A 13,594-nucleotide genomic window follows, 5' to 3' on the forward strand; every position below is an offset into this window, starting at 1 on the left:
AACCAGAGCAACGTATAGAGCCAAACATTTTAGTAAGTTTTGTTTGAGCATAAGACTTATTATAGATTTACTTATAAGTGGAGAAGAATATCAATAAATTATAAATTTTGCAATTCTTGATATACACATTAATACAAAATGACTCTACGTACATTACATGTGAAGTGAGAATTTAAATATTTTGCATATGAAAAGAGAGAAATAGGTTATATGCGACGAGTATATACAACACTATTCACATGAATGTTTATGTACAAAACATTGTATAAGATTTATCTCTCACGGTTCGCCTAATAAACAAATTATTATTACAAATTAAATTATATACGACCAAATAGCATGTAAGATTGCATATGATATGAAATAAGAGTTATGTACACATAATTTTTATCTCCATACAGTCATCTCTTCCCTCTCTGATCATACTAAGAATTGTTGTTATACATATATACTTGCATTAAAATTTTAAGCAATTTGTTTGCTTAAAAAAAATTAAGAAAATTTAAACAAAAGAAAATGTATAATTTGGGGAGTGACCCAACGAAAGGCAATATTGTCGTTTTGGAGTGAAATTGGTTGGTGTGTGTCTGCATGCACGTATATACGTGACTAGATGATGCAGCGAAAACTTTTGTAAGCAACGATACGGTCAGAGACAGAAACCGTCTGATGTGCATCAGCTTCAAGTAGATAAACTGATTGATCACGTGGACCCACCACTCCACAGTGTGGCAAGGAGTTTCCTGTGGATCCCACTCTGAATTCTATACGTGACTAGATGATGTATATCATTTTATTTATAATCGTTGCATAAGAATAAATTTTGAGATTTGTGTTTATTCATTATCTAAATCTCGAAATTTAAACTTATTTAACAATGATAAATAGAGTTGTGCTCACTATCACTTGAGAGTGGTGAACAAAGATATTACCAAATTCAATTTCTAATTGGATATATCTAGTTTAGACTAAAAGGGGCGTTTGTTTGCCCTCACTAAGTGGGACCGGACTGGACTTGACTAGCTGTTAGTCTAATACTGTGTTTGTTCCATGCTGGGACTAACATTGATGAGATTAAAGGGGACTAGCATGGACAAAACCCTTCACTAAGAGGTCTTAGTGAGACCCCCCAATAACCATGGGACTAGCTAAGACTATCCTCTCTCGTCCTCGTCATGCTCAACAACCACTCCCGATAGACTTCTCGTCATCTCCAGTCACCTAGATCATAATAAAATATTAATAATTTATATATTAAATAATATAATATTAGAATTTGTTATTATCCAGTTTCTTAGTCCAACACTGCACCAAACGCTTCACTAAGTTAGTCCAGTTTAGTCTAGTCTAAGCCAATCCAGCTTAGTCCTTGAAGCTAGTCTAGTTCGAGATAGTCTGGCGCAACAAACGCCCTCAAATAGTTTAGGACTCTTCGAGAGGGCTATATTTTATAAATTTGTGAGGTCAAATAAAACCCCTTGCCTCAAGTCTTTGCCCTTTCCACTAGACTTACTCTCTTTAGGTCCGAATTCTAGATAATTACATGATGTAAGACGTCTCTTACAAAACCAAAAGATCTTAAATTTTTTATCTCGATCGCTTAACTATCTATGGTTCTATTGCAAATGCTTGCGATAAAAATCTGTGTCATGCTAATTTAATTTAGTGTGAGAATTATCATAATCAAACAATCTGTTATGGTTTCTTTCGTCCCAGTTAAACTCATAGTCAATCAAATGCAGGCATTCTCATCATGCAACTCAAGAAAGAAGCGCGAGTGACATGTTGTGATGGTTTTCTGAATTTTCTTCAAAAACTGCAAGACCTTTGCATATAACTGAGGAAAAAAATGTGTTACAAGTACCGTTTGGCAATCTAATTGACGCTTGCCTTAAAGAATAAGTTGTAGAAATGTCATCATGAATGTGTCGACAACATTGTAAACAAAGAACGATCCAAGCATGAAATGCATAATCCATACATACGTACATATATATATATATATATATATATATATTAAAGACTTTTTAGTCAAAATAATTTTTGAAATTGACATAACTCCTCATTTGGTTATTGAGATTTGAAGTCGACAGAAGTAATCCATGAGTTTGTCTATCATCAATCACTTTGGTCATTCCGTGAAAACTTATATTAAACAACGACCAAAATGATAAAAATACCATAAATTTATTAAACAATGAGCTAAAATGATTTGACAATAATGGATGGTTTTTTTGTTATTTTTATCTCTATTTAATGGAGATTTTTCATGGAAAAATCAAAACAATTGATGGTAAACAACTTTAGAGATCACTTCTATCAATTTCAAATCTCAATGACTAAAATGAAAAGTTTTGTCAATATCATGAATAATTTTGGCTAAGAAGTCTTATAATTTTTTTATCACAGAAACACGCAGATTAAGTGTATTAAACTGTTTAATTATTTTATAATTATAATTACAGAACTAGAAGATTGACATGGGGGGCATTAGTTTATGAAAGATGATAGGACACACGTCTTTTCCCAAAACATCGTTTGCTGTTTCTGCGATCAAACATGGCTTCAAAGATTCCATCCCAAAACAAAGACAATTTCAAAGGGAAATCAGTGGCGTTAATGAAGGAGGTCTTCCCCTTCTTTCATACGAAGCACTTCATCCGGCGAAACAAGAGCTTAACTTATTTACCTAAAAAAAAACAGAAAAAAAAAGGAGCTCAACTTAACTTTCATTTTATTACAGCTGCTTCTCTCTCTCAAGGCCCCAATAACTAGAGAGAATTGGATCTTAAGTTGTAGTTTTAAAAGGTTGATGTTCTAAACGGCTTTAATTTATAAAGAGTGATATTCGAATTCAAGTGTAAGAAATGACGCATTGACCTAACCAACTAGCTAAATACATGTCTTGTCAAAACACATCTTTACAAATTAACGTGAATGAATTCAGGGTTGTGCGAGATGTGAAACGAGAAAACTTGAAGGATTGAGCAAAAGAAAAAACAAAAGTACTCATCAAAGTCCTTGTTACCTTTACAAGTTAAGATTGGATGAACAACTAAACTCTCTTGAAACCAAATCATAAGACTTTCATTATCTATTGATCGGTTCTAAATATGGTTAATACATACGGTACAAATGACCATATACATCTTGTATACATCGACAAATGGATGAAGTCATCTCTAGTGTATCGAGTTGTTAGTGCCTTGAAAATGTGTCGGCTATATACAAATGTGAGTAGAACAAAATTCATGTACCAAGCGATACATAATCCTAAACACACACACACACAACACAGCGCGGATTGGAGACATGGGAATATAAAGAGCATGGGGGGTGCTGGGTGGCTCTGTCATCTCTCTTGGCATACCACTTTTGGTCCAACATGAGGAGGTTTGCCAGCTAAATCTCTCAAAACCCCCCGACCCTTTCTCTCTTTCTCTGTGGATTATAACGTGGCCAGCTGTACACCAACAGGGATTGTTTCGTCAATTCACAAATACATGGGGTTCTTTGACCATTAACCAACAGAGGAGTTTTTTGGGGGCCTGGGATTTGGGGTTGGGGTGGGGTGGTGAGGTTTTTTCGAAAGGGATATTTCTGGATCCCTTCTTTCTAATCCACTAAATCAGAGGAGATTATTTTTCAGATTTTTTAATATGTCAGAATATGAATGGTACATTATGTGTTATTATATAAGTAAAGGAAGTTACTTTTTTTTTCAAGTGTTTCTCCATTATGTAATGACATATGACGTTTTTGTTGTATTTTGAGTACACTGAAAATCTCTCTTGGGATGGTGGGTATAGTGAGTAAAAAAGTGAGATTTGAGGGAAGAAATTAAAAAAGAATAAAAGGAGGCATCACAAAGGGGTGCTACTGGTGTGAGCTGGACCTTCTCATGTTCTGAGTTGGCCTAAGTGACACACATGCTTCTCTGTCACTATGATTCTATACCCTCACATGATGTATGGTGTTTATATGGAATCTTCTATTTTTATTTATATATTTTTATTATGGTGAGGTGATAACAGCTCAATGGAAATTAGAATCATTACCATCGCACATTCTTAGTACATAAAATCAACGGTTGAAATTAAATATATAAAATTTAAATAATAAATTAAATTTAACAGATAAAACACTCGCATTAAATTCACGCCCACTTTTCTTTTTACTTTCTGGTATGCAAATTAAGCATGTATTTGAAGATGAGTTTGGCATGAGCAATCCAAAAGTTTGCCGCACTAACCCATATGATTGAAGAGGGTCCACAAAGTTTTGAAGGTCCTTTGTGTAGGTTTTTACTTGATCGAGCTCAAATCCTTATAAGTTTATAACACGATGCAAATCATGGGGAACATTCTCCTGTCATATATATAACAGGATTATACTGTTTAGGTCATGTTACATTGTTAAATTATGAATGATGGCAATTGACAAAACTAAGATAACAAAAGAGTGTAAGTTGAAAACTTGAGTTGGTTTGTCTAAATTTCGAGAAAAATAAAAACCGAAAAAGAGGAGGGAGCCCCGGGGGGAGGGAGGGGTAGTGTTGGGTAGCATTAAACCTGCACAATTAGAGTTCATTTTACTTGAAAATGACTAGTAATCAAAACTTACAAACATAATATATCAGACTGTTCAATAAGACAATTTACGATTGAGTTGTGATCCAATATGTTGCTCTAAAACCTGTTTGATGGTGGAGGTGATAGATTGAGGGAAGGGGTAAGGAAGGGGGTTGAGTTGGCAAGGCAAGAAATGATGGTCACGTCGTGGGGAAGGAATAGGGTTTGCCTTCTCTCCTAAACAAATTTCACGCCCAATGTCCATTACTCCTCTCTGTCTCTCTCTCTCTCTCTCTCTCTCTCTATCTCTCTCTCTCTCGTGCGTGTAACGTGATGCCTGCTCTTTCAAAAATCCAAACATTAATATTGGTGACAATGATCACGTGCTGTCACGTGCGCCTGTGAATAATAAAAGAGTACTTGGACAAGGACATGATGAGGATAGGAGGTTGGTGGTTGTTTTTGTGTGTGAGTCACTGGCGATGTTCTGCATGTCCTACTCATCCATCAATGTTTCTTTCCTGTTTGGCTGATGCCTGGTGGAGCTATACACAAGTACAACTATGAATGAGGATCCAAAGTCCTCAAGTCGTGTCCATTCATCATATCGTGCAGTCATAAATCATGTTAAATATTTTTATTTTAAATTAAATATGAATAGTATCTGATGAAAACCAATCGCGCGATATACAATGAACGAACAAGATTTGAAAATCCCTAGGATCCTCTGGTACAACTATACCCTCTACTCTCAACACTTCGCACTGTTTCAGGTAACTGGAGTTCCTGACAAGAAGTCATAAGTTAAACGTCGTGGCAATGTACTTAACTAACTAGGTTTAGGTCCGACCGCGTCTCACGAACTCTAGGGTTCCAAGACTTCCAAGTCACAAAAACACAATAACAAATGTAAAAGTTTTATTAGTTTAATACTCGACTCCTATTCTATAAATCACAGTTTGATATGTATACAAATAGAAAAATTTATGTGCACGAAGTAAAACTAATACTTCAAGGACAATTACTTTTTTCCAAACTTGGAAGGGCAATTACTAGCTAGAGCTAGACAGCAGAAGAGGATAACCAAACTTTTTATGTGAAAATCTCCTTATAATTCAACTTTTTTTCTTCACACGGTCAGGCGACTAAACTAGACACAGATCCAAAGAAAAATTTACAAAAACCCAGAAAACGAGAGCATCTGCGGAATACAAATCAAACCCTACTCCAACCAACCAAAACAGAGACCGCAGAAGCATACTTTGTCATTCAACTCAGATTCAAATACATCATACTATCAGTATTAAAACTTAACAACTTTACCACCTTCGAGTTCTTAAAAATGATATGTGACAAAATTAAAAACTTCTACTCATTGCTTCGCGTGGAATGAACAACGAGATGCTGTGCCGGGATTGCAAGGTATCATGGAACCCATCATCAAGATCAATTGCACATTGACCACAAGCCATGTTCACTCGCAAAAGCGTCAATTTCCATTTCCCATATTATTCAAGGGCACATAATAATCCTCCTACAATTGAGCAGAAAAAAAGATATATAAGGCATATGGATTCATTCACTGAACTAAAAGAGCCAAATAAACCAATAAGAAATCATATCCTTTCCAAAATATGTAACAAATTCAGTGTCATAGCATGTTTTGACCAAATGCAAGATATTATAATATGAGAGATCCTTTTCTTAAAACAGACACTAATGCGATGCAATAAAAGCATGTGCACATTCTAACAAGGGAAACACATAAAAAAGTGCCACCCCGAACAGTTTGAGTAACACTTGATATTAAAGGGTACACTAGAGTCTAGACACCTTCACCCGCAAACCGGTTCTTAAGAAACATAAAGACCCATCACCAGTGAATAGGTTCTTATGAAACATCTTTACTTTCAGTGATGGTGTTAAAATTTTACTCTATTAAGTGCATCTTAGTTCCCTACTTAAATAAAACGATTTAGAAGTTACCAGTATGAAAAACAAAAGTATATAAGTGACAAAATATTTCTTTTAAAAGACTATTCTAAACAGTCCATTAATGTGTCAGGCAAGTTTTCTCGACATGACTAAAATGCTGCATCTTATTAGATTCCCCAAGAGAAATGTAAACCCTATACTTGGTACAAAGTATAAACCCAGGCTATATTTTTCCAAACTTCAAACAGACTTCATCGAACTGCCTTCAGATTTATGGTGACATGTTGAAATCTACCAAACCAGCAAATAGATGGTAAAGGCAAGGCTATAATTTCTGAAAGTTTCATTGGAGGACGTGAATCCTATCAAAAAGCTTCACGGGCATCAAAGAATAAAAGGCAGTTGATTTTGCGAGGGGCAAGTTCTTCACCAAGCATACAAAAAATTTAAGATTTGTAAGGTATAGAGTTAAAAAAAAAAAAAAAAAAAAAGGTCGTACCCAGTGCACAAGGCTCCCACTTTACGCAGGGTCTGGGAGAGGTGAATGTCGGCTAACCTTACCCCCATTTATGGAGAGGCTGCTCCCAAGTCTCGAACCCAAGACCTACCGCTCATGGGCGAAGGTACCTAAGAAACTATACTCCAGTAAAATGGAAGTGGTTGGTACTGTAGTCCTTGGTGGCAAACATAAATATTTGGGGTAGTTCCCTGAATTTAAACATGAGATAACATGTAAAACCTTGAGGCTACCCCATTTGTAAGGTATAGAGTTACCAAAAAAAAAAAATTTGTTTATCTGCATATCATAGCATAAGTAATGGATAGTCTTGAGTACCGCAGAAGTGCAGAGTTTTTCGTTAGTATTGTTACTGTTCATGGGAATGAGAGGGGAGGTATAGAGTTACTACTTTTTTTTTTCTTCTCAGAATAGATTTCTCTGTACCATTCACTATCGAATAATCATACATAAAATTTTGTTATACACAATTTACTCAAATTCAGGTATCCTATAATTGCTATATCTTCACCTAGATAGAAAAAAACACACACAATCCTCTATGGTCTTTGACATAAGACCCTACTGGTGGCTTTAACAGACAACATGGACCAAATGCATTTCCATAAAACCAGTGCAACTCTAGTACATATGTATAGCAAGCACATATCATCTGCTCAAAACAAGAATAATGTTAAAACATGTCAATTGTACATTTCGGTTAAGATTCTATCATTCTAAACATCTTATAGTTGAATAAAGTTGTTCTTATGTTAATTACGGAGTTTCCCATTCTTGGTAATTCTAATTAGGTTGTTTATGAAAAAAATCAAATGTATGTGAGCGCACAATTGTATATACGCGTTTTGTCAATAGAAAAATAAAAGGAAGAGAGATAGAGAGAGTTACTTGAGGGTTGCCATAGTTCAATGCTCCCTGATGGACAAACTGCCATATATATTCACCAACACAAAGAGAACTGAGTGAGGTCACAATCCAAAGTTTCAAAAGTACACAGAATACAATTTTAACCGGCTTTATAAAATCAGACCTGTGAACTTGGGCCAGGCATTGCTGGAACAGCATTCCCTTTAAAAGAACCATCTCCACCCCTAGCTGAGCCCTTTGCATCACCCTGTTCAAAATTTCCCGATAAAGTCATTTCTAACGCTCGAAACGAGATATTAGTTATAGACTAAACAGTTCAACTGTAGTTCAAACTTCAATCGAACATAAAAATAGATTTAACACAACCGAAGAAGGCTTAGTTACCTCAGTCTGTGACAATGCAATCATGCCAGCCAATCAAACCAAGGGGGAGACACAAAGAAAATGAAAAGGAATTGTTAGATTGAACAGATAAGAAGTACAACATTGCATAAATTTCAAATGAAAAGAAAGAAAAAGACCCAAAAAATGCTACAACCAAACTGTAAATTTACATCTAAAAATACGACAATGTCAAGTGAGCTGAAAGTGCAAAAAGGCAAAAGTTAAACAATTTGTACCTCCCTGTACCTACTCAAGTAAATCCTGAGGGGCTCGATATAGTCCTCAAACCCTAACGTGGCCATCGCCCACAACAAATCGTCGCCGTTGATCGTCTTCCGCTTCTCCTTCTGGCACTTATCGCTTGCCCTAAACACCCAAAAAAACCCCAATTCAACAAAATTAACAAAACAATTTCGATTGAAAAGCAAATTAAATAACAGTAGAGAGAGAGAGAGAGAGAGAGGTGAAAATTACTCGCTGGTGACGAAGCTGATGAATTCGGAGACGCATTCCTGGACGGTGTCCTTGGCGTCCTTGGCGATCTTGCCGTTGGTCGGCAGAGCCTTCTTCATGATGCGACTGATGTTGGCGATTGGCAGATACCTGTCCTGCTCCCGGACGCTGCCGCCGCCTCCTCCTCCTCCTCCTCTCTGAGGACTCTGCTCCCCGCCGCTCTCGTAGCTCCCGCCAGCCGGACTCGTCGGTGCCTCCGCCATTACTCACAACGATTCACTGCATTTCATGAAACAATTCAATAACAAAATCGGAAATTGGAACCGGAGCCCTAGGTCGGCCCGTTAGGTTTAGGTCTGCCACCATTATTGAGCAGAAAGAGGGAAGCTTTTCGTACCTGTGTATTTGTAGAGAGAGAGAGAGAGAGGAAGGTGAAAGTGTTTGTATTTGGCGCGCGTTGGAGAGGGAAGCGATCTGACGATGGAGAAGGGGAAGGAAGAAGGTTTTTGGCTTTATGCTTACCATTTATCAACACCGTTCGTTCTGGTTTCCCTTGCTTTTTTTTTTTCCTCAGATTTTTTTTTACAGGGTTAACGGGTCGAGTTATGGGCTTCGTCCTACAAATTACGGGCCAATAAAAAACTTTTTAAGTCCAAAATATCACAATGTCAAATGCGATTCAATCCTAATGCAGAGTTAATAATCTGATACGCTTGATATGACTCATTATTACGAACGCGTTTAACTAGTGTTATATGAAGAGAATGGATCCTTGTAGAATTATAGGTTTCTTATGTTTTTTTTCTAAAATTAGGATGAAGTGAATTTGTACTTTATGTTTCATATGTAACCTATAGTTGTTTTTCTAAGGAATAGCGAGAATCTAAAACAGCATAAAACAAGACACGATTGAATTTTAATTTTAAGAGTAAATTGCAGTAATAGTCCCTCAACTTTAATCAAATTGGAGCAATGGTCGCTCAACTAAAAATCCATTACCATTGGTCCCTCAACTTATCAAAATGTGTAGCTATAGTCATTTTCATCAATTTCGTCAAAATATTGTCAAAATAAGTTATGTTGGAATAACCATTTATATAATTAGGATCTCTCAACTCATCAAAGTGTTGGAAAGACCATTACTACAATCGAGTTAAAGTTAAAGGACAATTTCTCCAGTTAAATTAGAGTTGAGGGACCAATGGTAATAGATTCTTAGTTAAGGGACAATTGCTCTAATTGAGTTAAAGTTAAAGGAACATAGTAACAATTTACTTTAATTTTAAAGCCTGAACAAACTATGATATGACATGGCACAACGCGATTTAACCCTTATAATATATTATTGTTTTTTATGGTAATTTTTTTTATTGAATGGCCACCTTTTTTTTATTGAATGACCACCTAACAATGTGTTATTAACAAATAAAGCAGTACGTAATTTATAATGGGTCTCAAGGTTAGGTGAAGCTGGTCTATGCAAATATTGCCATCCCTATTCAAATTTAGTAAAACGTTGTTGTGGTGAGGTCAATTATTATGAGTTACGTAAGCAATCACACGATAAATTTCATTGCAGGTCTACTTAGATTTGACTATTATATTTACATATTTTTAATACAATTATTATTTTCATTGTTGGATGGTAATTGTATTAAATTACTATTATTGTATTATTTTCTCACCTATTTTTTAATGATACTTTTAATTATAAGTTTGTCCATTTTTAAAATAACTAATAAAGGCCTTAAAAAATACATAATAATCAGAATAATAAGTTGAGGGCGAAAAGTAACTGGAGCATAAACCTACATTGGCATGTGGAAGGAATAGATAGTCTGTAAGCCGAATTCACAAAAAAAGACAAAGGATGAGGATAAAAGAAAATTTGGAACGAAAAAGTGTGGATGCCATTTTCCAATTAAAGGGTAAGAAGCTAGCAAATGGTGATGATACGTTATTGAAGGTAGTTATTGGAGTGTATAATTACAGCATCATCGCATTTGGACGGTCATTCATTTGCTAGTAGATTATCGTTGGAGGAAACTTCGTTGTTGGGGAAATAACATTTCAATTTGTTAAGAATAATAATAGGTGGATAAATAGCATATTAGACGTTAGTTTAGGAATGCAGGGGTGGGGAAATAACATTTCAATTTTTTTAAGAATAATATTAGGTGGAGAAATATCACATTAGTTAGTTTAGGAATAGGGTGGGGAAATAACATTTCAATGTTTAACTTCTCATGGTGAGTGAGATTATAATGTGGGTTGAAAATATGATACTGGGATTGGGTGTAGTAGCTCTTTTGTATTAAATACATATATTTGCAGAAATTATATCAGACCGTCAGATGGTGATTGTATTAAATATATAAGTATTGTAGACAGTCACAAGATTATGAATGCTGTTTATACCATATTTAGGGCTTCGTATTTAGATCTCGTATAAATACTCGGGGGACTTAAATGTAATTATGTAATAGAGGAAGGGGCAAATATGTAATAAGTGAGGAGTTCTTATTCTATAAAAGGACCCCTCACCCTCACAATTGGGAGGGCCAATTCCTAAGGCCAATTCTGGAGCCTTCTCACCCCTCTCACATCCCCTCTCATATTCAGAGGTTCTCTCCCTCACCTCTCAGATAAATACATATTCAATATGGACATAGCCCAAATCTTGGGGTGAACCATGATACATCTTGTGTTATTTACATTTCTTGCAGATTCACGGTCGGATTTACGTTGTTCCAAGACCTCCAATTTTGTGCATCAACATTTGGCGCCATATGTGAGAATCAACACGAAAAGTTATGTTGGTTTTCTCTCAATTTTTCACCTTCGTCATTAATCTGTAAAACCCACACAGAGACACAGATACAGAGCTCATCATCACATCCGAGAGGACTCTCTCTCTCTGCCTCTGAATTCACGCCTTCCCCCTTTTTGCATTTGGTTTCCTTTTTTTTTTCCACCCTCTGCGTTTCTTCTCCCGAATCGGATTCCCGGATAGTTTAATTCCCTTCTCCTCCCTCTCTCGATCTTCACCGTCGATTCCTTGGCCATGTCGACGGCAGAGATGGAGCAGCTGACCTCCAAAACCAGCAACCGTATAATCCCGATCCTCAAAACCCTAAGAGTCTTCCTCATCTTCATCCACACCTTCTTCCTCTCTTTAAAGCTGACTTTTGCTTATTCGATGACGACGCATCGAGTAGTGACTCTGAGATCCCGCTGCGGCGACGGCGGGGTAGGAGGAAGAGGAGGAGGACAACTTCAGGTGCAGAACATTAGCTGAGGGGTATCACACCGACGACGCCCACTACTGGTACCACTCTGCCACGTTCTTGTTCTTTGGTAGTCGCAACAACGCCCTCTTCTGCCGCTCATGGTTCTCGGTCTCTGGTACTCTAATGGGTATTTTGATCATCATACATGGGCTTAATGAGCACAGTGGAAGATATGCTGATTTTTACGAAAATGTGAGAAGAAGAGTATGAGAATCGAACTCTCGATTTTGGTGTGAAAGGTAGAATGGATCTTGCCGTCGTAATCGGCGAAAATGAAGATGAATCTTCGTACACTCAACCTGGAAAATCTGAAGCTTAAGCCATAGTGGCCCAAAATGGGTCTAGTAAAAAACCGATCATCTGAAAAACAGCGGGACATAAGAAGTCATAGTAATGGCACTGGTAAATCCAGCACGGAAGCTGAATCTGAATTGAAAATTGTGAGGGCACCGACCTTGATCTTCGGCAACGCTTCTGTTTATCTCTCTAGAATCACGCTTCTTAAAGCCTCCTTTCACTCCCTGTGACGACGTCGTTAAGATCCAGCCTCGAGGAATGTGCTTTGCACTACCAGCCATCACAAACGGGCTCTGCACTACCATCTTTCATCTGCACAGCCGAGCCAAAACCATCTGGCTGAGCCATCGTCATCGCCGTCTCCATCTTCCATTGCGTCAGCGTCGGCTTTGGTGCTTTCCAATTCGTCGTCTTTGACTTCCACGTCGTCTCTGACTTCCAACTCGCTGACTTTAGTGTTTTCTAACTCAGGAAAACGGATTGACCAGGCGGAGAAGAAGAAGTACATGAAGCAGGTGACGGGGCGTCATAACAACACGGAGCTTCAAGGGAAAGATTATAATTTCCCATTTGTTTCAATAATTTGCCTGACCCATGCCGAGACAAAGACAGAGAGAAAAACAATGATGTCTGGAGAAAAGCAAAGACAGAGGTGCAAAGCAAAAGTGAAAAGGAAAAGGAAAAGAGAAAAGAAGAAAATCAAAGATTTTCATATCATTATGATTCCTTCTGTCTGCCAGGTGAAGATACAGGGAGAGGGCAGCAGAAAAACACTGCAAAAGCAAGGAATAAACACCCCACCCGAATGATGTAATTTATTTTTATTATCTTTCGGAGATATCTGTATAAATCTCATCAGAAGGTAATATGTATAAACCCCATCAGAGGGTAATTAAAAAAAAAAACAGAAAAGCCCAAAATAAATGGGCTGGAATGTTGTGTGGAGAGCAAAGGCCCATAAGCCCAAAATAGCACCAACCAGGTGACCAAAAGTACGCCCATTACTTCAAAATTATTCGGCAACCTGCCTCTATTATCACTAACCAGGTGACCAAAAGTACGCTCAGTACTCCAAAATTATTCCGCAACCTGTCGCTATTACCACCAACCAGGTGATGAAATGTACAACCCGTACTCTAATATCATTTGGCAACTAGCCATTCATGCCACCAACCAGGTGATGAAATGTACAACCCGTACTTTCCTTCATGCCACCAACCAGGTGATCAAAAGTACGCCCAGTACTCCAAATTATACATGAGCATTACTCATGTCATTCA

General features: G+C 37.1%; 1 protein-coding gene and 1 long non-coding RNA gene across 2 annotated transcripts; both read right to left on the minus strand.

Annotated features, from left to right (window-relative positions):
• Window positions 1–5,816: 5,816 nt before the first annotated feature.
• Window positions 5,817–9,296, minus strand: LOC103439519 (nuclear transcription factor Y subunit B). The gene is made up of 6 exons (XM_070824866.1): window positions 9,125–9,296; window positions 8,749–9,006; window positions 8,275–8,640; window positions 8,054–8,137; window positions 7,912–7,950; window positions 5,817–6,105 (listed from the first exon to the last, which is right to left on the minus strand). The coding sequence occupies exons 2-3, from the start codon at window positions 8,988–8,990 to the stop codon at window positions 8,496–8,498; spliced, it is 387 nt and encodes a 128-aa protein (XP_070680967.1). The 5' UTR covers window positions 8,991–9,006; window positions 9,125–9,296; the 3' UTR covers window positions 5,817–6,105; window positions 7,912–7,950; window positions 8,054–8,137; window positions 8,275–8,495.
• A 1,894-nt stretch (window positions 9,297–11,190) lies between these two features.
• On the minus strand, window positions 11,191–13,228 carry LOC108173653 (uncharacterized). Its single transcript, XR_011582864.1, has 2 exons — window positions 12,472–13,228; window positions 11,191–12,377 (listed from the first exon to the last, which is right to left on the minus strand). It is a non-coding gene; the product is annotated as an uncharacterized lncRNA (long non-coding RNA).
• Window positions 13,229–13,594: the final 366 nt, after the last annotated feature.

This window comes from Malus domestica, chromosome 07 (genome assembly GCF_042453785.1).
Source record: "Malus domestica chromosome 07, GDT2T_hap1".
NCBI classification, from domain to species: domain Eukaryota; kingdom Viridiplantae; phylum Streptophyta; class Magnoliopsida; order Rosales; family Rosaceae; genus Malus; species Malus domestica.